The sequence below is a fragment of the Phytophthora parasitica genome (assembly GCF_000247585.1).
Source record: "Phytophthora parasitica INRA-310 unplaced genomic scaffold supercont2.8, whole genome shotgun sequence".
Taxonomy (NCBI): domain Eukaryota; phylum Oomycota; class Peronosporomycetes; order Peronosporales; family Peronosporaceae; genus Phytophthora; species Phytophthora nicotianae.
In genome coordinates this window covers 1,678,500-1,701,438 of record NW_008648994.1, presented here as the reverse complement: position 1 = coordinate 1,701,438, position 22,939 = coordinate 1,678,500, and the positions used below count along the sequence as shown (strand labels likewise).

The 22,939-nt window shown below is 53.6% G+C and overlaps 11 protein-coding genes across 15 annotated transcripts; 4 read left to right on the top strand and 7 right to left on the bottom strand.

The window, feature by feature from the left end:
- Nucleotides 1-438: 438 nt before the first annotated feature.
- On the top strand, nucleotides 439-2,121 carry PPTG_06068 (hypothetical protein). Its single transcript, XM_008899831.1, has one exon. It carries the CDS (start codon nucleotides 480-482, stop codon nucleotides 1,782-1,784), a length of 1,305 nt encoding a protein of 434 aa, XP_008898079.1. The 5' UTR covers nucleotides 439-479; the 3' UTR covers nucleotides 1,785-2,121.
- Nucleotides 2,045-6,166, bottom strand: PPTG_06067 (hypothetical protein; the record flags this gene model as incomplete). The annotated part of the gene is made up of 1 exon (XM_008899830.1): nucleotides 2,045-6,166. The coding sequence occupies one exon, from the start codon at nucleotides 6,164-6,166 to the stop codon at nucleotides 2,045-2,047; it is 4,122 nt and encodes a 1,373-aa protein (XP_008898078.1).
- A 359-nt stretch (nucleotides 6,167-6,525) lies between these two features.
- Nucleotides 6,526-6,960, bottom strand: PPTG_21815 (hypothetical protein; the record flags this gene model as incomplete). Its single annotated transcript, XM_008900003.1, has 2 exons — nucleotides 6,526-6,665; nucleotides 6,843-6,960. 2 exons carry the CDS (start codon nucleotides 6,958-6,960, stop codon nucleotides 6,526-6,528), a joined length of 258 nt encoding a protein of 85 aa, XP_008898251.1.
- A 634-nt stretch (nucleotides 6,961-7,594) lies between these two features.
- On the top strand, nucleotides 7,595-9,987 carry PPTG_06066 (hypothetical protein; the record flags this gene model as incomplete). The annotated part of the gene is made up of 2 exons (XM_008899829.1): nucleotides 7,595-8,410; nucleotides 8,467-9,987. 2 exons carry the CDS (start codon nucleotides 7,595-7,597, stop codon nucleotides 9,916-9,918), a joined length of 2,268 nt encoding a protein of 755 aa, XP_008898077.1. The 3' UTR covers nucleotides 9,919-9,987.
- Nucleotides 9,988-12,155: 2,168 nt separating this feature from the next.
- Nucleotides 12,156-15,841, top strand: PPTG_06065 (hypothetical protein). Of its 4 annotated transcripts, XM_008899825.1 has the most exons (4): nucleotides 12,156-12,272; nucleotides 12,342-12,595; nucleotides 12,670-12,960; nucleotides 13,029-15,841. In XM_008899825.1, exons 1-4 carry the CDS (start codon nucleotides 12,223-12,225, stop codon nucleotides 13,916-13,918), a joined length of 1,485 nt encoding a protein of 494 aa, XP_008898073.1. In that variant the 5' UTR covers nucleotides 12,156-12,222; the 3' UTR covers nucleotides 13,919-15,841. The 4 variants fall into 4 exon arrangements, with proteins under 4 accessions (XP_008898073.1, XP_008898076.1, XP_008898074.1 ...); XM_008899828.1 differs by having other exon boundaries at nucleotides 12,342-12,960; XM_008899826.1 differs by having other exon boundaries at nucleotides 12,156-12,595.
- Nucleotides 13,951-15,669, bottom strand: PPTG_06064. 2 transcript variants are annotated; one of them, XM_008899824.1, is made up of 3 exons: nucleotides 15,331-15,669; nucleotides 14,329-15,274; nucleotides 13,951-14,262 (listed from the first exon to the last, which is right to left on the bottom strand). In XM_008899824.1, exons 1-3 carry the CDS (start codon nucleotides 15,583-15,585, stop codon nucleotides 14,045-14,047), a joined length of 1,419 nt encoding a protein of 472 aa, XP_008898072.1. In that variant the 5' UTR covers nucleotides 15,586-15,669; the 3' UTR covers nucleotides 13,951-14,044. The 2 variants fall into 2 exon arrangements, with proteins under 2 accessions (XP_008898072.1, XP_008898071.1); XM_008899823.1 differs by having other exon boundaries at nucleotides 13,951-15,274.
- Nucleotides 15,842-15,969: 128 nt separating the features above from the next.
- PPTG_06063 (hypothetical protein) lies at nucleotides 15,970-16,896 on the bottom strand. Its single transcript, XM_008899822.1, has one exon. The coding sequence runs from the start codon at nucleotides 16,634-16,636 to the stop codon at nucleotides 16,016-16,018; it is 621 nt and encodes a 206-aa protein (XP_008898070.1). The 5' UTR covers nucleotides 16,637-16,896; the 3' UTR covers nucleotides 15,970-16,015.
- PPTG_06062 (hypothetical protein) lies at nucleotides 16,840-19,316 on the bottom strand. The gene has a single exon (XM_008899821.1). It carries the CDS (start codon nucleotides 19,231-19,233, stop codon nucleotides 17,260-17,262), a length of 1,974 nt encoding a protein of 657 aa, XP_008898069.1. The 5' UTR covers nucleotides 19,234-19,316; the 3' UTR covers nucleotides 16,840-17,259.
- Nucleotides 18,491-22,128, top strand: PPTG_06061 (hypothetical protein). Its single transcript, XM_008899820.1, has 2 exons — nucleotides 18,491-20,842; nucleotides 20,917-22,128. Exons 1-2 carry the CDS (start codon nucleotides 19,451-19,453, stop codon nucleotides 21,391-21,393), a joined length of 1,869 nt encoding a protein of 622 aa, XP_008898068.1. The 5' UTR covers nucleotides 18,491-19,450; the 3' UTR covers nucleotides 21,394-22,128.
- PPTG_21814 (hypothetical protein) lies at nucleotides 21,468-21,976 on the bottom strand (the record flags this gene model as incomplete). Its single annotated transcript, XM_008900002.1, has 3 exons — nucleotides 21,468-21,593; nucleotides 21,664-21,875; nucleotides 21,940-21,976. The coding sequence occupies 3 exons, from the start codon at nucleotides 21,974-21,976 to the stop codon at nucleotides 21,468-21,470; spliced, it is 375 nt and encodes a 124-aa protein (XP_008898250.1).
- On the bottom strand, nucleotides 22,099-22,936 carry PPTG_21813 (hypothetical protein; the record flags this gene model as incomplete). Its single annotated transcript, XM_008900001.1, has 3 exons — nucleotides 22,099-22,411; nucleotides 22,480-22,687; nucleotides 22,756-22,936. The coding sequence occupies 3 exons, from the start codon at nucleotides 22,934-22,936 to the stop codon at nucleotides 22,099-22,101; spliced, it is 702 nt and encodes a 233-aa protein (XP_008898249.1).
- Nucleotides 22,937-22,939: the final 3 nt, after the last annotated feature.

Below are 22,939 nucleotides of genomic sequence, written 5' to 3'. Positions count from 1 at the left end.
TGTGTGCTACGCGCGTCGTCGAGTAAAAGAGATTCCATCATGCGCACTATCTCGGATCCGTCTTCGTTGCCTGAGGTTTCAGCGAGTTGTAAGAAAATACTGTGTACTTTCGAGGCCAGGTTTTCAGTTGACATTCCTATATAATACTTATTAATATAATATTTACTTCAAGCTGACACAGTGTGCTTGGATTTGTTGCTTCGAGGTGCATGTTGAGCATTCAGACACAAAATCTTTAAGTCATTTGAGTTTGTACATCAGCTTCGGCTAGGATGTAATAACGTCTACAGTACACGATGTTGCAATTACATGTACTACAGTAGTATCTCAACTTGAGATTCTTGTCGACATGTTGCAAACTTTCCATTACAATTGTTTATGGACTCATCGTTATCAAAATACTCAACTTGGATTTTGTATGGTAGCCAGTAATTGAAAAGCCAGCGTCACTTTCGTTTTTCGGTGTTTGTCGTGGCGTCATGATGATTCACCCGGATGAAGCGGCATTTCTGTCTGAGATATCGGAGCTCCTGGGCGATTTCGAGACCCCTACAGCGGCCGAAGCGATCCGTCATGTACCCACAGCGGTAGCTAGTCCTGCGGGGCTGCTGTCCGCTAGTCACCAACTCGTAGCGGAGACGGAGGCGCTGCTCTCGTCCTGCAGCACTCCTTCCTCCGAGGAAAACAAGACTTCACGAAACCAAACATTGGCAGAACGCCGCAAGATACGGAATGCTAACGCAGCCAAGAGGCGACTCAAATATTGCAAGAAAATTGAGAATGAGAGGGAGCTGCTCAAGCAACAAGCGAAGGAGCTAGCGGGCGAACTGGTCGAGCTACAAGCGAAGCAGAGCGAACGTCACGTGGTGACGCCGTCCATGCCTGTGTGGCAAGCCGTCGCCATCCGTCAGCTGCAGAGTCGGCTGAAGGCTGAAGCCGAACGCCGTCGCCTTCGAGAGATCGTTGCAACGCGCACAAAACTCCTTCGAGAGCTTGGCGAGAAGGTGCAACAGCATTTACAGGGGGCACACCAGGAGGATAGAACTGGAGAGGGGACGCCTCTGACAGCAGAAGACAAAACGCTGTTTGAGAAATACCTACAGGATATGGACGTGGCTTACAGCCAGGTGGGCAGTATTCTCACCGCTTGGGGTGTCCTCAATACCTCTCTGGCTTCGTTCCACCCGGATCCGAAGCGGTTGAACGATGGGAATGCGGAATACTACGAGAGTTTGGGTGTACAGTTGACCCCTTTCAATAGTCAACAGACTGGTACTGCTTTGTGGCAATCGATGCGTCTTCGACATCAACAAAAGTGTCGCCTCCAGTATAGAGGTGTATCTGATCCTGAGAACATGCTCGCCGTCAAGTTCCGAGTGGAAGACTCGGATAAACCTGCAAGCTTGGTGATCCGGATTGTGCTTCGAAAGTGGGTTGAAGACGAGCAAGCAGTAATTCTGTGGCGAGCTCATACTCAGGGCGAGGGTGAGCTCAGTCACTTTCATGCGGACGAAACTGGCTGGTCAGTTGTGCGCCCGACTGACGTGAAAACACATAAAGAACTCGGAATGCCGACTGCTATCCTGACCTTCATCCGCTTCATTCCACACGGCGAGGCGGCTGGAGCAAGAGAAGACACAGCTAATATTGAGCAGTTCTTACAACTCGCTGAAACCTCAGGCAACGAAGACGGATCCGAGATAGTGCGCATGATGGAATCTCTTTTACTCGACGACGCGCGTAGCACACAATCTTGTTGCTACAGCGGACGGCCAAACTCATAGAGTTTAGAACCAACAAAGTTTGCACAGCATCCTGATCAACAATGTTTGCACAGCATCCTGATCTGTACACGTACATGTAGATTTCGTGAAACACAGCCACGTCCGACCACCGAGTTACCACTGAGATTTAAGCACATGAACGATCGACACAATACAGTATTGGAGTTGTAAGTTACCATGTAGATTTATTTTGTTCAAAAATTGTGTTTCTAAGGGAGCTGAGCTGCTACTGCTCCCGGTTCTAACATATCTTCTTCACCTTATCTCTTCTGGTGGTTCAGGAAGCGCAGTGACAGCAGTGCCAGCACACGGAACACCGCGATGAAGATGAACACGTAGCCAAATTGCGTCCACATGTCCGAGTGGTACATGCCGAACACTGAGCCCACGTAGTCCTTCACCGTGATGTGGTCGATCGACACTGGCAGGCCCGTCAAAGGCTGGCAACCGAGCTGCGAGCCAATATTTTCGTACGCCTGCGTCGTCTCGTTCCACGTCGGGTCCACATCACACTGTCCAAACACCAGCGAACCAAGGATGGCCAACGGGTAACGCTGCGGTGTGATAGCGTACAGCCACTTGTAGCCGCTCGGGATTGCGTTCGCAGGAGGGTTGAAGCCCATGAACAAGAAGAAGATCGAGTTCATCAGCACGCCGATGATAGCCGCCACCTCCACACTCGGCATCGCGTACGCCAGAAATTGACCCATGTACGTCTGCAACAGGATCAGCAGAGAGATGTTCACCCAGTACAGCAGTGCCGTGCCGAAGCCCGTGAAGCCCACCATGAAGAACCACACGAACGTGAAGATGAAGCCACTCGCGAACACATACGGGATCTCCGCCAACGTCGAGCCCACAAAGTACCACAACGCGTTGTACGTCTGCGCGGCACGTTCGCGGTAGAATGACTCACGCTCCTCGCACGAAATTGGCAAAACGCTGTTGAACGACACGATACCATTGAACAGCGTCGTCATGAACACCATACCCACACCGCCGTTGATGCCCTGGTAGCTCGTGTAGTCACCGTCCAGGAACAGCAGACCGAACACCAGCGCCAACAGGAACGTCACAATAATGCGAGTCAAGTTGTACGACGGCGTGCGCCAGTACATGTCCATAAAGCGACCGACGAGGAACCGGGCCTGCGTCAACGAGTCCGCGGCGCGCTTCTTCGTGAATACCATCTCCGGGAAGTCGGGCGACGGGATCGTCACGCCCTCCTTGGCCAGGTTCGCGTCCAGAATGCGCTTCTCCTCACTCTTCTTGAAAGCCTCCACGAAGTCCGTCGTGCCGGCAGCATGTCCCACACCAGCACCGATCACCTCCAACATCCACGTCGCCGGGTTATAGCCCTTCGGAAGAGGAGCCACGCCGGGGATCGACTCGAAGTATTCCACCAGTTTACGGCACTTCTCGCCCAGTTCACCAACAAACACCGTCTCGCCACCACGCTTCAGTAGCAGCAGGTTGTCGAACAGGTAGAACACCTCCGACGACGGCTGGTGGATCGTGCACACGATGGTCCGTCCGCTGTCCGCCACCTTGCGGACGCCGTCCATGATCAGCTTGGCCGACCGAGCATCCAGTCCACTCGTAGGCTCGTCCAGGAAAATCACACTGGGCTGCGCAGCCAGCTCCACACCGATCGTCAGGCGCTTCATCTGCTCCACCGAACTGCCGCGGATGATCTGGTCCGCGATGTCGTGCATGTCCAGCAGGTCCAGCACTTCGTCCACCGAGTCGTACTTCTTGCTGTCGGGCACGCTGCTGTCCTGACGAAGGAACGCACTGAACGTGAAAGCCTCACGGAACGTCGACGCCTCCGAGTGCACGTCCATCTGCTCGCAGTAGCCCGTGCATCGACGGATGGCCAGGTCGTTCGCCTCGTAGCCATTCAGCAGAATCTTGCCCTTGATCGTGCCACCCGTTTTCCTACCGGCGATCACGTCCATCAATGTTGTCTTTCCAGCACCGGACGAGCCCATCAACGCCGTCACCGAGCCAGGCATCGCAAAGCCACTCACGCCCTTCAGCAGATCCAGACTCTCCTTCGGGTTCTTCGGGTTCGGCACCGAGTACCATAAGTCCTGGAACGCCACCGTCACGGGCGTGAAGTTCTTCTCACGTTCCTTCACTTCAACCACGAAAGCTTCGCCGTCGTTGTGCGACTTGCTCTTCTTCGGGGTCGCCACAAGTGCGTAGCTGCCGGCCTCGTTCTCGTCCACCGTCTTCTTCGCCAGAATCGTGTGTTCCGGACTTTCGTAGCGCTTGTACTCCAGCACCAAGCAGCCCAAGAACATGAACACCACATACGCCACGATCATGAAGATGATACCGTAGATAATCCACGTCTTCGCTGACGGCACGTCGTACATCGACAGGTAGTATTCACCCATGTACATGCCAAAGTCCGAGCAGTAGTCCACGCCCTCGTACACGCACACCTCGAAGATGGACGAGCGGTACTGGTTTACAGCCAAGGCGCGCAGGCACCACGCGATCGGGTCGATCCAGTAGATCCACACGAGCCAGTCGGGCATTTGGCTCTTGGCCACGATGAAGCCGGCGAACAGTACGAAGAACAGGATCGTGATCATGGCAATCGGCTTGGACACGTGAAGGTCCGGCGAGATGGACGCGATGAAGAAGAACCACGCCGCGAACGCCAGGTTCGTCAGCATCAGCATGATCAGGTAGATGATGAACGCGCCAGCCGACGACACGAAGCCGCACAACCAGTACACCAGCGGGCCGAACACGATGGTCTCTGCGAACGCCAGTGGCACTTGGGACACCGAGCACGAAAGCACGTACGCCGCCGTGCGGTAGAAGTTGGCGCCACGTTGTTTGTAGAAGATGTCACGTGCAGCCATGAACGTCGGGATCTGTGAGGCCTGACCCAGAGACAGGAACAACACGGCCTGGAACAGCACACCCAGCAACACCTGGACGTTCACCGGGTCCACATTCCAGAACGTCGACGCGTTAATGAGACCCATGACGATGACCATGAGGCCACGGCCCTTGAGGAACGCCGTGTTGCGCATGGTCACCTTGTTCTGACGCTCCATGAGTGTCCACGTGTTGTCCCAGAATGACTGGTGGAATTCTGGCATCGGGTCGATGTCGTTGCTCACGTTCTCCAGCAGCTCCGGGTCATACGGAGCCTCCAGTGCCGCCAACATGTCGCGGTGGATACTCGAGCGACGGTAGTACTCTGCGAATTCACTTGCCAGACGCGGGTGATGCGCCATGCCCGACGGCAGTGGCACCTCATACTTGTACTGCTGGTTTGTTCCCAGATCCAAAAGGTAGTCGGCCACGTCACGTTCGGGCGGACACTTGAAGCCCAGACTCTCGAAGTGACCCACAACCTGGTCGCGCGGGCCGTGGTACATGACCTCGCCCTCGTTCAGGATGATCACGTCGTCGAACAGCTCGAACACCTCCGGCGCCGGCTGCAGTAGCGCGATCACCACCGTCTTCTGCAGCTTCTTGGCGATGCTGCGCTGTGTCTTAATGATGTCGTATGTCGCCGCACTGTCCAGACCCGTGCTGATCTCGTCCATGAGTGTCACGTACTTCATGCCGAACTCCATCTCGCCAGTCGTCACGCGCTTACGTTCGCCTCCAGACACACCGCGCATCATGCCATTGCCCACGATCGTGTCCTGGCAGTTCTCCAGTCCGAGCTGCTGGATCACCACGTCCGGGTAGTGTGCGAACAGCGCCCGTGCCGCCTCCAGTGCAGCCTTGTTCTCCTCCGGCGTACCCTTGGACAGCTTCTCCTCGGCACGTTTGGACATCTCACCGCCGCAGAAACGGTGCGCGTATTCGAGCGTCTCCTTGACGGTGAGTGTGGGGAAGTGCTTGTCACGCTGTGTCACGTAGGCCACGAACTGCGGCAGGCGACGCATGATCTCGGCCTGTGCCACGCCGTTGTACGTCACGTCGCCCTCGATCGTAATGTTCTTCTCGAGCGGGAAGCGACCGCTCAGCACCTTCATAAGCGATGACTTGCCCGAGCCGGGCTGGCCCAGCACCAATGTGATGGTTCCCGGCTTGAGTACACCGCTGGCGTTGCGCAGGATCTCCTTGCGTACTACGTGTTTCTTGGCCGACAGCTTGGCCAGGCTCTTCTTGGCTGTGTTCCAGAGCGTCGGCAGTTCCGTCTTGCTCTCGTCCTCCTCGACCACCACCACGTCAGCGGTGATCGACAGGTTATTGAAGCGTACTTCCATCTGTGGCATGGTGCGGCCTAGTGCCGCCTCGAAGCGTGTGGCCACGTAGTCGTGCAGCACTTCCGGCCCGTACGCCATGAGCGCCGCGCCGGACTCGTGGCCCGGGGTCCTCTCCTGGTCCGAGGTGGTCGACATACTAGACGACAAACGAACTTGCTAGCTCTGTAGCTGCTGGTCTCTGTGTAATGTGTAAAGTCGATGTCGCGCTCGCTGCGCAAATTCAGGAATGAGTGGGGCGGCACAAGCGCTCTCGCACCGACGAGACAAGACAAGCGGCGACCAAGGGAGTTGCGCATCATCCGCTCATCACACCCGTGCGCGTTGATGCCGAGTCTTGATTGCGCGCACAAGTACTGGAAAAAATGCGGTTGACTCGACAACCCTAACCGCTGATGAGATGACTGGCAAAATGACGTTTGGTGTCCGTAGCGACAGCGCCATCGTCGTTGGTTCCGCGGCAACAAGACAAGCACACAGAGTACGACGATAGCAGATTAACGCATGAGCGCAGGACGACAGTTGTGCTCCAGCGTCGGCTTCAGCAGTGCCGGCGCCGCCGGGGTATCCACAATGCGAGACACAATTGAAGCGGTGCGACACTTGATGTGCGAGCAATCAAATTCCAGCGACGAGACTGCCTTACGCGCACAACTGCGGTTCGGGCTCCGGCGTCAGCAGAGCCCGTGAAACGAATCGACAGTCGCGGTGCTTGCTGACACGAAGGACGGCACCAAAAGCGTTGGCAACAAAAGGCGGTTTTCGACCTTCGATCCAGCACCGGCGGTAAGACGTTAAAACCACCGCAACGTACGATCTCGTCCCGGAGTCCGACCATGCGCGGGAACCGGCATCGCAGCGTTATCGTGGGTTACTTGCAATGCAGCCACCATTCCCCGCCACGCATCAAAACGCGTGCGCTGAGCGTTCATGCGCGAATTGCTAGCGTCCGTCTCTGCATGCTCTGTGAGCAAAATCCGCCAAGCTCCAGCGCTCCGATGATTGTGCTCACGTCCATGTTTTCACGCCACAGCTGGACGCCAATTTCGCCATGCAGTAAATGAGTGGAGGGGTGAGCTTGTTTTCAAAGGCGGAGGTGTTGGCATATTGCCAGTGACAATATGGTGATGATGGCCGTGTTGGCCTTGGTGCGCGGGTACATCAGAGCGCGGGTCAAAGCTCCTTTCGGAATGTCGGTGGTCCGACGATCGACACAAGTCTTTGTGGGATTTTCTGTCAGCAAGCATGAGATCTGTCGGTTAAACCGTCTAGGTTTACTACATGTAAAAACTTGCGATCGCCTAGTCGTCGAGCAAGTAAATTCATTCACGGTGCAGGGATCTTGGATCTCTGATCACTCGACTGTCTCAAGGATCGACGGTTGCGACCCGATCTTCAGTTTGGACAGTGAAGTTTGGACTTCAACAAACAAAAGGTAGCTGCGTACCTTACTGCGGCAAGCAAGCTATGTGCATGGTGGAATGCACCGGCTTGTCCTAGAAAACGGCGCTTGGGTTTTCCACGTTAGGCCATGTATTCTTAGAATATAACAGGCCTGTCGTGTCAATGGCAACTCGAGGGATTCAGGTTAGCTGTCGAGTTCGCCATGAGGCTTGTTCAGGGAGGTCTCCCTGTGTAAACGTGGATACATCAGCCCGTCGAGTCGTAGTGGTGAGCGCGTCAACGCCTAATACTGATAGTAACAGTGTGTCGGCAGTTGATTCAGACACTAGAGGAACAGCATACTCATGCTTCGATGGAGTGTACTCGGCTCAGTCGACCCAGGAAGAAGTGTTCGAAGCAGTTGGCCGGCCATTTGTTGCTGACTTACTGGTTGGATACAACTGCACCATTATTGCCTACGGACAAACGGGTAGTGGTAAGACGTACACAGTCGTAGGTGGGCAAACACCAGAGACTCGAGGCCTCATTCCACGTGCAATGGAGACCATTTTTGAAGAAATGGCTCGCATCGACCCAACCGAGTACGATGTAGCACTCACCGCAAGCTTCGTTGAGGTTTACCAGGAGAAATTACGTGATCTACTACTTCCTCATAGTTCGAGATCTCTCCGCCTTCGAGAGGATAAAGAGCATGACGTTCGTGTTGAAGGTGCGAGTGAGATCACTATCTCATCCGTAGCAGGCGGAATGGCAGTACTGTCGAGAGGCAACGCGCAAAGATCTACCGGCTCAACATTCATGAACGCTGACTCTAGTCGTAGCCATTCAGTGTTGATCCTGACTCTCACCAAGAAACATATTGCAACTGGAACCAAGGTGCGAGGCAAACTGTTCGTCGTGGATTTAGCTGGATCGGAGAAGGTGCAAAAGACAGCAGCAACGGGTGTGCGAATGGAGGAGGCTAAGCACATTAACCGGGTAAGCCAGTGAAGCATCATTTGTCAATGTGAGAAGTTATGGTGATTTGGATGTAGTCTCTTTCTGCTCTAGGGAACGTGATTAATGCACTGACCGACGAGAGAGTTAAACATATTCCATACCGAGACAGTAAATTGACGCGTTTGTTGCAGACATCGCTCGGAGGCAACGCCAAGACACACTTGCTACTCACTTGCTCGGCCAGCATTCAACACTTGGACGAGACTCTGTCAACTCTGCGATTCGGTTCTCGAGCAAAGAATATTCAGAATAACCCCCATGTCAACAAGGAGAATGCTGGTGCTGCAGCAGAATACAGCGAGCTACTAACGATGTTGCAGAGGAAAATTGAAAACCTTCACAGCTACATTCGTCAGCTCGAAATGACACGATGCGAGGCTTGTAAGTCCCGTGGATCAGTCCTTGATATTGATGCCATAAAACACCAACCTATCGACGATTTACTGGCTTCAGATCGTGTCGCTACTGCTAGTGAAAACCCCACTGACGATGCTGACGACTTCATCGCAGACGAGTTGGTGCGTGCTGAGATGCAGAGCTTGCGGATGGCTTTAACGACTATGATGCGCGACCACGAGACACAAGAGCACGCTCATCGAGCATTGATGGACGTGACAGAGCAGCAACTGGAGTCTCGTCATCGAAGTCAGGAGCAAATTATTCATCAGCAACAACGCGAGTTGCAAGACGCAAGCGCAACGATTTCTCAGTTAGAGAAGAAATTAGAGCTTTTAGAGGAGAGTGCCCGAGGAATGAGCACCGAGCTGCATCGCCTACGAGGACAACAGCATCAGTATCGAGAAGGCGAAAACGCCGAGACTGAAATTTTACGTCGGCAATTGGATGCGTCGACTAAACTCTCGAAGCAACTTCAGGCAAAGTTGAGTGCTTCTCGACAGGAACACGAAGACGTGACAAATTTAAACGAAAAATTGATGAGCAGGGAGCACGAATTGAATTCACTTCGCAGCGAGATGGAGGTGCTTCGAGTGAAGAAACTGCCTGTTACTTTGCCAAGCACTGTCACTCCTGGACTCCCGTCACCTCTTCGAACTCTTCAGACGCGTCCTGTTACAGCGGTTGATTTCAAGACTCTTACCAATACGAATACGAAAAACGCTGGCATGAACAACATTCACAACTGGTGGGCTGGGGCTTGTGACGGCCTTCCTACTCGTAACCAGGACGAGAACGGGGCCTGGCTCGATGCACCTGTGTTGAAAACGTCGGAAGCCTGTGGAGGCAGCAAGCGCGAAGACTTTCTTCCTCTCGCCGAGACTGCTGCCAGTAGAGTGAGTTCTGCCGCTCGACCATTCCGTGCTCGACTCGTTGGACTGCTCAACTCACTGGAGGAGGAGACGACGGCGTACAGGGACCTTGTGGTGGAGACGAAAGAGCGATCTGTATCACGAAGTGGCGCCAGACCTCGACATCAATTACCGTGTCTTGATGCTGTAACGTCGCCATTGTCACCATCAACACCATAAAAGTACAGGATCAACAATTGAACAGAGCATTAAAAACATGGAAAACTTATGAAATATAGAGCGCACTGAGCGAGTAGGCTTCGACTTATATGGTGAGCGTCGTGTTGCTGGCATTGTCGAAGCGCAGACTGAGCTGCTTCTTCTTGAGAAACTCGATCACATTCATCAACTGCGGATCTCGCGAGTCAGTCGAGCCGGTGCGTTCCAAGTAGCGAATCACATCACGGAACGACTTGAGCTGCTCCTTGGCAGAGATACCCGATTGTTGCTCATTGTTGGCGGACAGGTGGGCTCCTCCCACCCGGGACCGCTCAACAGGAGCGGCGTTAGGAACACGGAACTCCTCATCATTCTCCTTGGGATCTTCGATCATGTCTTCGTTCAAACGCTTGTGGATATCGTTCTCCCAACGCGAGTTCACCAGCACCTTTGTGTTCACAATACCACTGAGCTGTAGACAATAGAGCAGCCCCCAGAGCTCTTCCTCCACGTTCTTGTCGTCTCCCTCCATACTCGAGTCCAAAGTGAACGGTGCCGTGATTCCCAGCGGCTTCCACGCGTTCACAATCGTCTCCTTCGAGGTTTGTTGCCACGCATCGACAATCCAACTCATGGCCTGGATCTGCGTCACATGGTAGATGTCCGACAGCCCGTCTTCCAAGTGATCAATGGCCAGTGTGAGGTGCTTGAGACGGTATTTGCCCTTGAACGCAGTCAGAATGCCACCACGCATCGGCTGTACCTTCATTCCCAGGTGTGGAGCGAACATAACCACACGTACATTCGACAGAGCTACACAGCCCAGCACATGGGACGGAGCATTGTCCATCAGCAGCACCACATTGCGGTGAGCGCTGGCCATACGCGCGTTGAAATCGCGCAGCCACTGCTGGAAGATGAAGACTGTCATACGCGCCTTACTGCTGCACACATAGTGGTAACCAAGCTGCGAGATGGAGGCCATCTTGATGTTCTTCGGGGGCACAACGTTGCCAATAATGTATGGCTCCATGAGGTCCGAGGCGTCAGCGTTCACGGCCAGCAACACTGTCAGTCTGGCCTCATCGGCCAGCATGGACTGGGCCTCATCGCCCTGCACGAGCTTGTTGGGCGACGCTCGGAAGAACAAACCCGTTTCGTCCACGGTGTAGACGTCACTGGGCACGTAGTCGCGCAGCATCTCCTGGATCTGTTCGAGCGACAAGTCCATTGAGACTGGAGGCAGCATGTAGTTGGGGTCCACTGAGAGGCCGTTGGGCAACATGCCGCTGTTGGCGTCCAGGATGCCTCCATACGCGGTGCCGTCCTTGCCGGCCGACGTTGAACTGCCACTGCTCTTGTCGTTCTGCATGTTATTGGTGCGTTTCATGAGGCCATGCCGCGCTTTGAACGAGGCCAGCCAGCCATTGGAGAAGCCGAGCTTTCCCTCCAGACCCATCTGCTTGACGAGCTCTCGACCCTTGCTCTTGATCATGTCGCCCGTGATGTTGCCCTTATTCTGGCGTTCCATGACCCAATTGGCCAGTACCTGGTCGAAATGAGCGTGACGTGTGGGACGAATGGTCTTGCGCTGCGACCCGAGCACACCCAGCACGTTGTCCTTAAACATGTGCTCGTGCTTGAGGATGTTACTCATTGTGGGCTGCGTGGGAGCACGTTGGAGGTTGAACTCGAGCTTGGCCCAGCGACATAGGTCCTTCTGCGTGATCTTGGGCGTGTTGCGGTGCTTCTCGCAGATGCGGCGCTTCTGCTCCACCGTCAGGTTGCCGCTACCGTCGGCCCGGCGGCGGCGCTTGGGTTTGGCTGCGGGAGCCGGGCTGGGGCTGGCCTCGGAGGACGCGGCAGCAGCCTGGCTGGCCGCCTGGGCCGCCTGCACTTGAGCTTGGACCTGCGCTTGTTGCGCCTGCACCTGCTGCGCCATGGCCACGCTGGTAGCCGCTGCTGCCTGCGACCCGAGTCCAGCTGAGAGCATGCTCACATCAGGAACGTAAGTATTAGGACTCGAAGGCATGGCGACGATCAGTGCCGATAAGTTCTCAAGAGGGGAAATGAGGGGGAAACTGTCTCGTGGCAATTCCTTCGAAATTTGATTGGGAACTGATCGCAGGTTCAGACTAGGAGTATTATTATTGGGTTAAATTAGTAATTCTTAACCAATCAACCATCTTCGCGCGCAATTCAAACAGCATGACAATAATGTGGCTCACACAAGTAAAACCACTCCGCAATCATTCTGGCTGAATTACTTCAACTGGATCCGGCACTTCAGAATTTGCCGTCGACAACGCAAGTGGGAATTTTGCGATGGTGCCGGACCGAGAATGGCGCCCTGCCGGCGAGAATATGGATAAGCGGTGCGCATCAATAGTTTACACAGCAGCTGCATAGATCTTTACACTTACCCCACTTACTATCGTGACCAGGACGGCGCGGAAGGTTCATGCGGCAGATTTCCAACGCACGTTGCGCGAGCTACGCAAAAAATACCTGCAATCGAATCTCGAAGTTGATGGAGAAGAGAACGAGGGGAACAGGGAGCCCCCCGGCAGTGACCACATGCATGTGTATGTGCGCAAGCGTCCGCTGCTGTCTCACGAGTTGCGCAAGCACGAGTTCGACGTCATCACAGCCGTTGGAAAGCGCGAGATCGTCATTCACGAGTGCAAAATGTATCCGGGTAGGTAGAAAAATGAGAACAACCGCTGCGATGTCGGACTCTTAACAAGCGCTCCTGCCCTCTGTGCTGTACAGACATGAGACACAAGTACGTGGTCTCGCACCACCAACGGTTCACCACTTGCTACGACGAGAAGGTCAACACGGAGACGATCTATGAAGACGCCGTCAAGCACTTGCTGTTGCATGCCATGCAGGGCGGCAAGTCGGTTTGCATGATGTACGGACAGACTGGCTCGGGCAAGACGTACACTATGAGTGGATTCTTCCAGTTCGTCGCGGATGGCCTCTTCACCGAGATTGTGGGAGATGTAGACTTTGTGGTCTCAGTTTCTGCCATTGAAATTGCCGGTTCCAAGTGCTATGGTACGTCCATAGCGGAAGAATTGACAGATACCCTGGCATTAACTCTTTCTCTTGGTATTTCGTTGTAGACCTCATTCACGATCGCTCGAAGGTTCTGGTGTGCGATGACGGTGAAGGCAACACGGGCTTGGTGGGCGCGACCGAAGTGGAAGCCGATTCGACCAATTCGCTATTAGAGGTACTCGACAATGTCAAGAACTTGCGCTCGACGGAGTCGACTACAGTGAACCACCAGTCCTCGCGCTCTCATCTTGTATGCTACATCAATCTACGCCGTCGCAGTTCACGTGATACCCTCGGTGAACTCTACGGACAGTTGGTGTTGCTGGATTTAGCAGGCAGCGAACGTAACGAAGATTCGTTCTACCATGATGCTGCACGCAGGAAAGAAGCCATTGAGATCAACAAGAGCCACTTGGCCCTGAAAGAGTGCGTTCGTGCCATCGGGCGTGAGGATAACACTGGCTTCGTGCCCTACCGCGCTAGTGTTCTCACACGTATCTTGAAGAGCTGCCTCTGGAGTGCCAACTCTCGAGCTAGTGTGATCGCCACGATCTCGCCGTTATCAATCGACACGGAACACACATTGCACACTTTGCTGTGTGCTGGTCAAATGCTCGAAGACACTCCTCACGTCAGCACTGAGCGCGTCGATGTGAAAGAAGCTGGAGAAGGCGAAGAGGAGCGCATGGTTCCGATTCGAGAATGGGACAACGATCGTGTGAGGAACTGGCTCTGCTCGGTGCGCAAAGGCAAGTTCCAAAAGTTTGCTGACAACGTCAACAGCTCCGTCGATGGCAGAATGCTCATTCGATTCACACACGCTCGGTTCACGCAACTTTGCGGTGGCGACAGCCTTGCTGGTGGTCATTTACTGAAGGCATTTCGCGACGAAGTGGCCAACCAAGACAAGATGCTTAAGGCGAGACGAGAGCGCAATGCAGCACGTCGCAAATAATCAAGCCCGACAGCCTGTCGGGCTTGATTATTGTCGGTGACAGGTAAACCTACAGCTAACACACCGTATGGAAATTGATATATAATGTCATTGTTACGCCAACAACCAAGCCGCTCATGCGCTTGTCTAGTGGTCTATCTCGGTGTAGTGCTTCGTTGGGATGAACTTGTATGTAACAAGTGCTCCCAGCAGAGATACTGTCGCGCTCAGTGCCAAAAGATAAGATACGCCGAATCGAGCTTCGACAATACCAAAAGAAGCCGCTCCAATAGCAGCACCGAGCTTCCCCGCTGCTGCAGCGACTCCATTGAGTTCGACCCGCACGTCTTCCGAGAAGATCTCCGCTGGCAGACAAAACGTGCCGACGTTTGGTCCAAAATTCGAGAAGAAGAACGTGAGCGCGTACATACCAAGCAGCAGTCCCCTGTAGTCCAACAGTTGCTCGTAGAACGATCCAAGTGCCAGGAAGAGTAGCGCCATTACGACAAACCCCATGATCTGAATCGCCTTGAAGCTGATCTTGCCGACTATACACACCGTAAGCAGGTTTCCCGGCAGAGCGATGGCTGCCACAACCAATGAGCACAGTGCAACGTCAGCGAAATGGTGCTTGTCCAAGCCGTACGTGTCCTGCAGAATAATAGGCGTGAAGATGACGTTCCCGTAGAAGGTTATATCAAACAGAAACCAGCTTGCACAGGCACCGAACAGCTTCCGTTGCAGCGACGAGCTTTCTCGTAATTTATCCCACAACTTTGATCGACACGACACCTCTGAATCCCTCTTTCGAAGCTCAATCGGTGGGGTCACTGGCGACGGCAAGTCCTCCTCTACTTGGAAAGCTCGTCGGAGCACGAATAGTCCGGGGAACGCACCAACAAGTAGCAGAACTCTCCATCCGATTGTACGCTGTGCGTTCATAGCCAACATGATGTAGGCCATGAGCGGTGCAAGTAGCTGTCCAATGCCCTGGAAGCTAAAGACTGCGGCCACAATCCTGCTCTTCTTGAGCTCATCGTGACTGTGCGTCGACTCCACAGCCGATGCTGCTGATAACGGGTAAACGCCTCCAACTCCGACACCCAAAACAAACCGACATGCTGCTAGTACATGATAAACCGAGTCCGTTCCCCATGGTAGTAGTGCACTTGATGCGGCACCTAGAATGGACAATAACAGCGTGAAGATCATCCCCTTTCTGCGTCCCATTACTGCCCCCACATAGCCAAATGTGAGCTGTCCTACAATGGCCCCCACCAACGAGCACGAGTCTACAGTAGACCGCAGCTCTGGACTCGAGTTGGGATACGATCGCTGCAGCATCATCAGCGCGTAATTGATCACTGCCAGATTATACTAGTACATAGTTAGCTTACTTGCAATACCAATGCAGTGTACGCGTTGCAACGTACTGCTGTGCTGAGGTTAGCGATGGCGGACACCAAGATCTGGTCGCTGACCACCACTTCATCATCGACTTCCAGTGGAACTTCTTGGGTTGTACTGCCGTATCCAGAGCGCGCCGTCTGCCGATCTTTCACTAGGAGGAGATCCGATAGTTCAGACGAACTGCTGGCCTCAGTGCTGAGTCCGCCGGACGACGCGCGCTCACGCGGCGCTACCTGGTTCATTAGGAGCTCTGCTTTGATGCGTCTAGTGTCAGGCATGGGGGTTGAAGAATGTGTCAGACTGACAATTCGTGACTGGGGTCGCAAGTGACTGCTCGAGCGCTTATTGGCTCAGATTCGGTTAGAAGGTTACTCATAACTGCCCGAATCTTCCCATCCAGACGGTATGGACTTCATCAGCGATGCGTGTGGCATGGGAATAGTGCTGTTCCTATGAATATCCTTGGCGTCAGACCGGCAGACTCAGATAATCAACATAAATAAAGCTGTCAACAACGAATATAGCTTCTGGCTACTGCTTAATTATGATTGTGCAGTCACTGGCTGCGTTGATGCTATGGAGATGACTCGGATCGGCAGCGTCGCTTAGCGATTTTCGCCATCACTCCTCAAGATGACCACCACTCCTGTAACTTCAACTTGAAGCATTTATACACATTTTTATTTTGAATTATTCACGATGGTGAACCTAGTAAAGAACATCGCTGAATCTCCGCGTTTGCTTGGAACGTTTGGTCCACGGTCGTGACGACAAAAATCTCGATAATTTGTTCTTAGTTCCTGTTGGGCCCTTCGTGGACGAGTGGGTGAACTCAGTTTCGTCCCCTAAGCTGACCTCGGAATACATGCACTCGAAGCCAGAGTTCTCGACTCCAGCCTGGTTCTCGATATCAACATGATCGTTATCGCACTGGTTGGACTCATGTTGAGTAGGAGTTGAGCCTCTACTGGACTGAGAATGCTGCGTTGGAGATGCGTGGCCTTTTGTCATGTTCTTGCGCAGTTGGCCGATGGCTTGCAGAGTAGACTCGCGCACGTGAAGCTTCTTAGCGCGTTCGGCCACAGCAGTCCGAGCACTGCTCAGACTAGACGAAAGCGAGTTGAGTCGCGATCTATTTGTCATCTTCTTCGCCGGGCTGGAATTTCGACGGCGTGGTGGGTTTGTTGAGTTTTGAGTGCCTTCTTGGTCGTTGTTGCCTAGATCAAGGTAGTTTTGACCTGCATCTCCCGTGTAGGCCAATATCGACGGGTTCTTGTGCAGCCGTTCGCGCTCGTGGAAACCGAGTACCGATGATATTTTGGGCGCCATCCTCCCCTCAGTTCAGCAAAAGCGGAAATGGTGATCTTGGCGTTGCACGTCTGAAGGTAGCGGGTGAGGAATAGGCATAGATGGATCGCCGAGACGGTGAAGCAGCATTCGTCGCACGTCGTGCAACCTCCCGTGTCAATGCAAAACGGAATGCAACCAGTATCATGCCGTTGGAAAAGCGTTGAGACCAATCTCACATACATGGGCAATGAGCGATCGAAAAATGGATAAGACAGATTTAGGTTACCCCGGCTGCGGCGACTATACATGCGTTCGAGCGGCAGTACCGATGGCATCGCATTGGGATGATTCTACTTAGCTGGTAATAAGAGCAGTTCTGATGCCAGCGGCTCATCCACTGGGATTGGCAACCGCGACGTCAACCCCATTTATCATTGCGATTGCTACACGCTGCCATGCGTGTGTAGACCTACCTACAGAAAGTCGGGGATTTGTTGCGTAGTTCGCTAGCAACCGTGCAAAACACGCCATATCTACCATCAACATGGTCATTGAGGCTGAGTCTGTGAGCTGCCAAAGTACTTTGCTTAAAAGCCAAAACGTCCAGGGAATCCATCTACGCGCTATCTTCCCCAGCACTTGCTGCTGATCTCGCAGCCTCCTTAAAGTCGTCGCTCCTTGCCTGCGTTTGCTGGCGTAGTCTCGAAGTATTTTTGCAGTCGCTCCGTAGGAACAGCCAGTCGGAAGTAGTAGTGCGCAGACGTAGTCTTGTCTCCTGTAGCGCCAATCCGTGTCATGTCGTCCATTGAGAACAACGTGCGCAGACTGGCGTTGTCCTCATCAAGGCGATCAAGCAGCTCATACCCGTGCAGAACTAGAATCTGCACGTTCGGGGCAACAAATGCACCCTTCGAAGAGTCCACCTTTGCACGCAGCTCATCCAATAACTTGATGATTGTGTAGCTGCGGACCTGCTCGTTCAGGAACGAACGCATATCGAATACATAGGTCTCACCCTTCTCGGAGAATACCTTGTCGAACACGTTGTGGCTTCGGGCAGCGTCGTACAAAGTGTCCGCCATGTTCAGACGTTTCTGGGCCAATAGCGAATGCAGTAGACTCAGCGTCGTGGGCAGATTGAGAACAAACGAGCCTTCCTTGTCCGTAAGAGGCAGCTTCTCCTCAAACACCGCTTCGTACGCCAACTCGGGGTGACGCTTACGCACACAAGTGCGCACCAGTACGTCGTACACGCGCGGGTCCGCAGGCACATTGAACTTGAGCATCTCACGCCACAGATACATAGATCTGCCGCAGTGATCTTCCTCGCGGAGTCGACGGAAGAAAGCTTCGATGATCGAGTCGTCACGGGGCTCGTCAGTGTTGGGATAAAGCGCACGGATAACGCCATCAGGGTTCATGTACGCAGCCAGACCCATGGAACCCACAAGACTACCACAGAAGAGCGTGGTCATCATGTACTCTTCATAGTTAATGAACGGGACGAACGCTGCACCCATCATACCCATTCCCACGAGGGCAGCCTTCACCTTCTTCTGGTCAATCGCACCGAGCTCGCCATGATACACAGCGTGCATCATGGTGATAAATGTCACCAGGTCAGGGTTGATCTTGCGCTCCTTCATCTCCTCATACAGCTGGAAGGCCGACGTCAAATTGCTGACCTTCCCGCAGGCCTTGAGCAAGACGTTGTAGTGCACCAGGTTGGGCTCGATCGATGTCTTCTTCAGTTCTTCCATTAAAACCTTGGCGCCTTCAAAATCTCCACTCTCTGCGTGAGCATCCATCAAGATAGCGTACGTGTGTTCGTCAGCGGGGATCCCCTGCTTCTGCATCTTGTCAAAGAGCGCGAGGGCTTCCGTTACATGTCCTCCACGTGCATAGGCACTCATCAAGTTATGGAACGTAATATCGTTCATTTCGACTCCCGCTTCTTGCATCTGAGTCAGCACTTGCTGCACGCGTTGAGGGTCTCCGGCTGCGCCCGCAACAGCGAGCAACGCCGAGTACACGCCCAGGTTCGGGATGGATCCACGTTTCACCGCTACGTCAAAGAGATGGAACCCTTTGTCCACGTCTCCAAGTGCTGCACAGGCCTGAATAGCACTGGCAAGAGCAGGGTTCAGTAGAAACACGTCCTGACTCATGAGCTTCTCAGCCAACGCTACGACCTCTTGATTACGACCTGCCCTCTGGTAGATCCGAACGCACTCCATCTCGGCCTTACCGTGGGTGTTCTGAGCCTTCTCGACGATGTGGCAAAGAGGAATAGCAGCCGTACATTGCTCCCGAGTCTTGCAGAGCTGCAGTACGGCACTGGCACGACGCAGATAGTCCATGCTGGGCTGGAAGCGCGGGCCTTGGCGCTTGGCTTCATGTACTAATGCATCCAAGTCATTAACCACTTGGGTGCGCGGCGGGCGACGTCGGCCCGAAGTGGAGTTGGATTTGCGCAGACTCGAATTTGCACGACCAGGCTTGCGAGCTGGAGACTTGCGCTCCGCCCCCGCAGCGTACAATAGCGCTGGTGATGCAGAGATCGTACGAACAGCAGTGAACGCATGTTGGCGACTAGTTAGCGCTACGCGCGACAGGCGGAGAAGCCCTCGCTGCATGATACACGGACGCACAGCGAGCAACCCCACGTCAACAGTGTATCTCCCTACACTTTGGACTTGTGGTGATAAGCTGGACTCGATCACAGTTCATAATGTGATATATGATAGGTTTTTTGTACCGAAATGATTGATGCAAATTACACCGAGACACACAACGAGCTTTGTGGACCGCACTCTGATTCGCATCAAGTAATAAAACCTTGAGTCGGTGGCCATGTTGCCACCCAGGTCTTTCCTGATGCAGAAGCTGAGCGCGCCTTACGACGGCGGCGTCAGCGCTGCAGTGACACCTGTGCCTACGGGTGACAAGAGTGACGTATTGAAGTCTAAGAACCCCAAGAAGAGCAGCGAGAAGACGTCCAACATCGGCTGGATTTTGAGTCTCACCAAGGAGGAGAAGCTGCCGCTGGCTGTGGGCATCACGGGCATGACTATCGCCTCGGGTATGAACTTGGTGTTCCCGCGCATCATGGGCAAGGCGATCGACGTCGCGTCGGGCAAACCTGCGCCTGGTGGCCTCAGCCGCAAAGGCTTTGTGGTTGTAGTGCTCGCCACCTTCTTCACCGGTTCCGTGGGCTCATTCCTGCGCACCTACTCTCTTGGCATGGTGGCCGAGCGCATCGCTGCCAAGCTGCGTCGCAGACTATACAAGGTGCTGCTGTCTCAGGAGCTGGGCTTCTATAATAACCGCAAGGTTGGGGAATTGGTGACCAGGCTCAGTGGAGACTGCCAGCAGACAGCCAATGCGGTGGTCGACGTGCTGTCTAATGGCTACAGGTCACTCAACTCGGCTGTGGGTGCGTCCTGCATGCTGCTGACCATCTCGCCTAAGCTCACGTTGGTGTCACTGACCATCTTGCCGCTCGTCGGTACCGGAGCCATGCTCTTCAGCAAGTTTTCGAGTCGACTATCCAAGAAGCATCATAACTCGGTCGCAGACATGACGGGGATTGCCGAGGAGAGACTGAACAATATTTTCACGGTGAAGTTGTTCTCCGCGGAGCAGGACGAGCTGGACCACTTCGAGAAGATCAACAAGAACATCTTGGCCAATGCCAAACGTGCTAAGCGTGCTCGCGGTGCGTTTATGGGTGGTCTATCGCTGTCGATCAACTGCTCGTTGTTCTCCGTGCTGTACTTCGGCGGATCGCTGGTGGGATCAGGTGAGCTGACGATTGGTACGCTCACGTCGTTCGCGCTGTACAGCGGATTCATGGGTCTTGGATTCTCCGGCGTGTCGTCGTGCCTGAGCGAGATGAAAAAGACGCGTTTGTCTTCTGAAGCGCTCTTCGACCTGCTGTCGCTGCCGCCTGCTGCGGATGGTGAGAACACGCTGGTCAATGTGAAGGGCCACGTTCGCTTCAACAACGTGTCGTTCGCGTATCCGTCACGCCCGGACATTTTGGTGCTGGACAACCTCAACATGGAGATCAACCCTGGTGAGGTGGTGGCGATCGTCGGCAAGAGCGGAGCTGGCAAGACTACTATTGCGTCGCTGATGTCGAAGATCATCAAGCCCACGAGCGGCACGGTGACCCTGGATGGTGTGGATATTGCTACGTTGAAGGCGTCGTGGCTGCGCAAGCAGATTGGTGTCGTCAACCAGGTTCGTTGCTCTGTGAATTGTTGGCTTTATAGCAAGATGTTGGTTCACAAGTTGCTGCTGTTTATGACTTGCAGGAGCCGTCGCTTTTCGCTTCTACTATCGCTGAGAACATCATGTACGGTGCTGAGGTGCACAACAAGGATCAACTCATCGCTGCAGCTAAAGAGGCACACGCGCACGAGTTCATCATGGAGCTGCCTAACCAGTACGACACGTTCGTGGGTGAGAAGGGCGTGGAGCTATCTGGTGGACAGAAGCAGCGCATTGCCATTGCTCGTGCGCTGTACAAACAAACCAACATTTTGCTTTTCGACGAAGCCACGAGCTCCCTTGACGGTCGCAGTGAGGACATGATTCGTCGTGCCCTGCAGTCAGCTGCTGAGAACCGGACCGTGTTTATTATTGCGCACCGACTCAACACCATCAAGCATGCGAACCGTATCATTCTGCTAGAGGAGGGCGTCATTGCCGAGACTGGTACGTTCGAGGAGCTGAACAAGGAAGGCAGCAAGTTTTACAACCTCGCTCACAACCAGGCTCCGTTGCTTTAGATGCAGCGGGTTAAGAACTTTGGTTGGTACTTATTGGGGAAATATAAGCTCGTCTTCTGTCTCTCTCCTGCGACCTACTCGGCTTTGTTGGAGATCGAATCTTGCGTGCTTTCGTTCTGGAGTTTTACGGTGCACGAAGGGCACTGAGAGATGACCATCTCCAGCTGATCGGCGTATCCATTCATCTGCGCCAAGTTTTCCTATACACAGAAGCATTGTCCAGTGTCATCTCAACCGAATCATTGGACAACCTCACCGAATCCACCATACCTCTAGCATCTTCAGACGTCCTTCCAGAGCTTCTTTGCCTTCATCATTTGTAGAATTGCTGTCTGACGAGTTGGCGTGTTGCTTCGAACGCAAAATCTCTAGCATTTGCATCAGCTCCTCGATTTTGGAATCCTTTGCCTCAATTTCTTGCGCGGACGTTCTGCTGTCAGTTAGAACTCCCACGTGTTTGCATTCAAGCGCCTTGTACTTGTCTAAATTGCAAGATCGCACAGCTTATTAGACATGCCAATTCTTGCAGCTTCCAACTTTGCGTACCCATTAGAGCCGAATGGTCCGACTCGAGTTTGGCCATCTGAGTCTGCAGATCTACAATTTGGTGCTCCCTTTCAACGCGACCACCTCCTTGCTGGTTGGTATCCGCAGAGGGCAACGGATTCACCAAGGCATCAGCGTGCTTGGTCTTAATCTGTTCAACTACGACATTTTCTGGCTGTTGTTCTTGGGATTGGGATTCAGTCTCTTTTTCCGTAGCAATTCCTGCTTGCTTCGGCTGATAACAAGGTGAGACGAACGTGCAAAGAAGACTACGCACCCTGCCAATATCTTGTCGTCACCTACACATTCTTGTTGCTCCACATTGTCTTCCATGACACGCTTGCGCTTGTTGGGTTTCGTTGGCTCCCACTCGCTGCATGTTCCAGCAATCCGAGCTCTCAACTCGACCCCGTTAGTTCCATTCAGCTGCTGAAGAACCAGAGCACTTGTCTTGATACGCGAAGCAAGAGATCTAAACCGCACAGCACACACCTGAGCTCCAATATCTCCACTAAATTGGGAAGTGCAAGGAAGGCGCACCGGATGTACTGCTGCTTGATTGTCCATGTCGAAGTCTCAAGCTCCCCCATTTTCTTCGTCATTGCCGCTTGTGACTCACGCGCAGCCTGCAAGTCGAGCTTGTATTTATCGATTTGCTTGGCTTGATGCTCCTTGCTTTGTTTTAACGCTCCGATCTCCGCACACAGCTCGGCCTTGCTCGCTTGCGCCGCAGCAAGCTCATCTTGGGCTACCAGTTCAGCACTGTAAGCCTTCAATCACTCCCCAATCCACAACCACACAATTTCTGCGCCATACTCTGCAGCAGTTGGTCGTCAAGCAGCTTCTGCTTCGCAGCGACGGACGCGCTTTCGACGTTCTGCTGTCGTTTATGCTCCTCGCACTTCCTTAGCTCTTGTAGCATGCTTTCCAGCTGCGCAAGGCGTGACTTCGTGTAGCCAGCACTCGCGTCGACGCCTTTCTCGGATGTGACCATCATTGT

What these genes read in the sequence shown, in the direction of transcription:
- PPTG_06068 (XM_008899831.1), top strand. Translation starts at nt 480, where the DNA reads ATGATGATTCACCCGGATGAAGCGGCATTTCTGTCTGAGATATCGGAG.
- PPTG_06065 (XM_008899825.1), top strand. Translation starts at nt 12,223, where the DNA reads ATGGTGCCGGACCGAGAATGGCGCCCTGCCGGCGAGAATATGGATAAG. An exon ending in GGCGAGAATATGGATAAGCG is followed by an intron (nt 12,273 to 12,341) that starts GTGCGCATCAAT and finishes TATCGTGACCAG; the next exon opens with GACGGCGCGGAAGGTTCATG. An exon ending in TGCCGGTTCCAAGTGCTATG is followed by an intron (nt 12,961 to 13,028) that starts GTACGTCCATAG and finishes ATTTCGTTGTAG; the next exon opens with ACCTCATTCACGATCGCTCG.
- PPTG_06064 (XM_008899823.1), bottom strand. Translation starts at nt 15,585, where the DNA reads ATGCCTGACACTAGACGCATCAAAGCAGAGCTCCTAATGAACCAGGTA. An exon ending in TCGCTAACCTCAGCACAGCA is followed by an intron (nt 15,275 to 15,330) that starts GTACGTTGCAAC and finishes ACTATGTACTAG; the next exon opens with TATAATCTGGCAGTGATCAA.
- PPTG_06063 (XM_008899822.1), bottom strand. Translation starts at nt 16,636, where the DNA reads ATGGCGCCCAAAATATCATCGGTACTCGGTTTCCACGAGCGCGAACGG.
- PPTG_06062 (XM_008899821.1), bottom strand. Translation starts at nt 19,233, where the DNA reads ATGCAGCGAGGGCTTCTCCGCCTGTCGCGCGTAGCGCTAACTAGTCGC.
- PPTG_06061 (XM_008899820.1), top strand. Translation starts at nt 19,451, where the DNA reads ATGTTGCCACCCAGGTCTTTCCTGATGCAGAAGCTGAGCGCGCCTTAC. An exon ending in AGATTGGTGTCGTCAACCAG is followed by an intron (nt 20,843 to 20,916) that starts GTTCGTTGCTCT and finishes TATGACTTGCAG; the next exon opens with GAGCCGTCGCTTTTCGCTTC.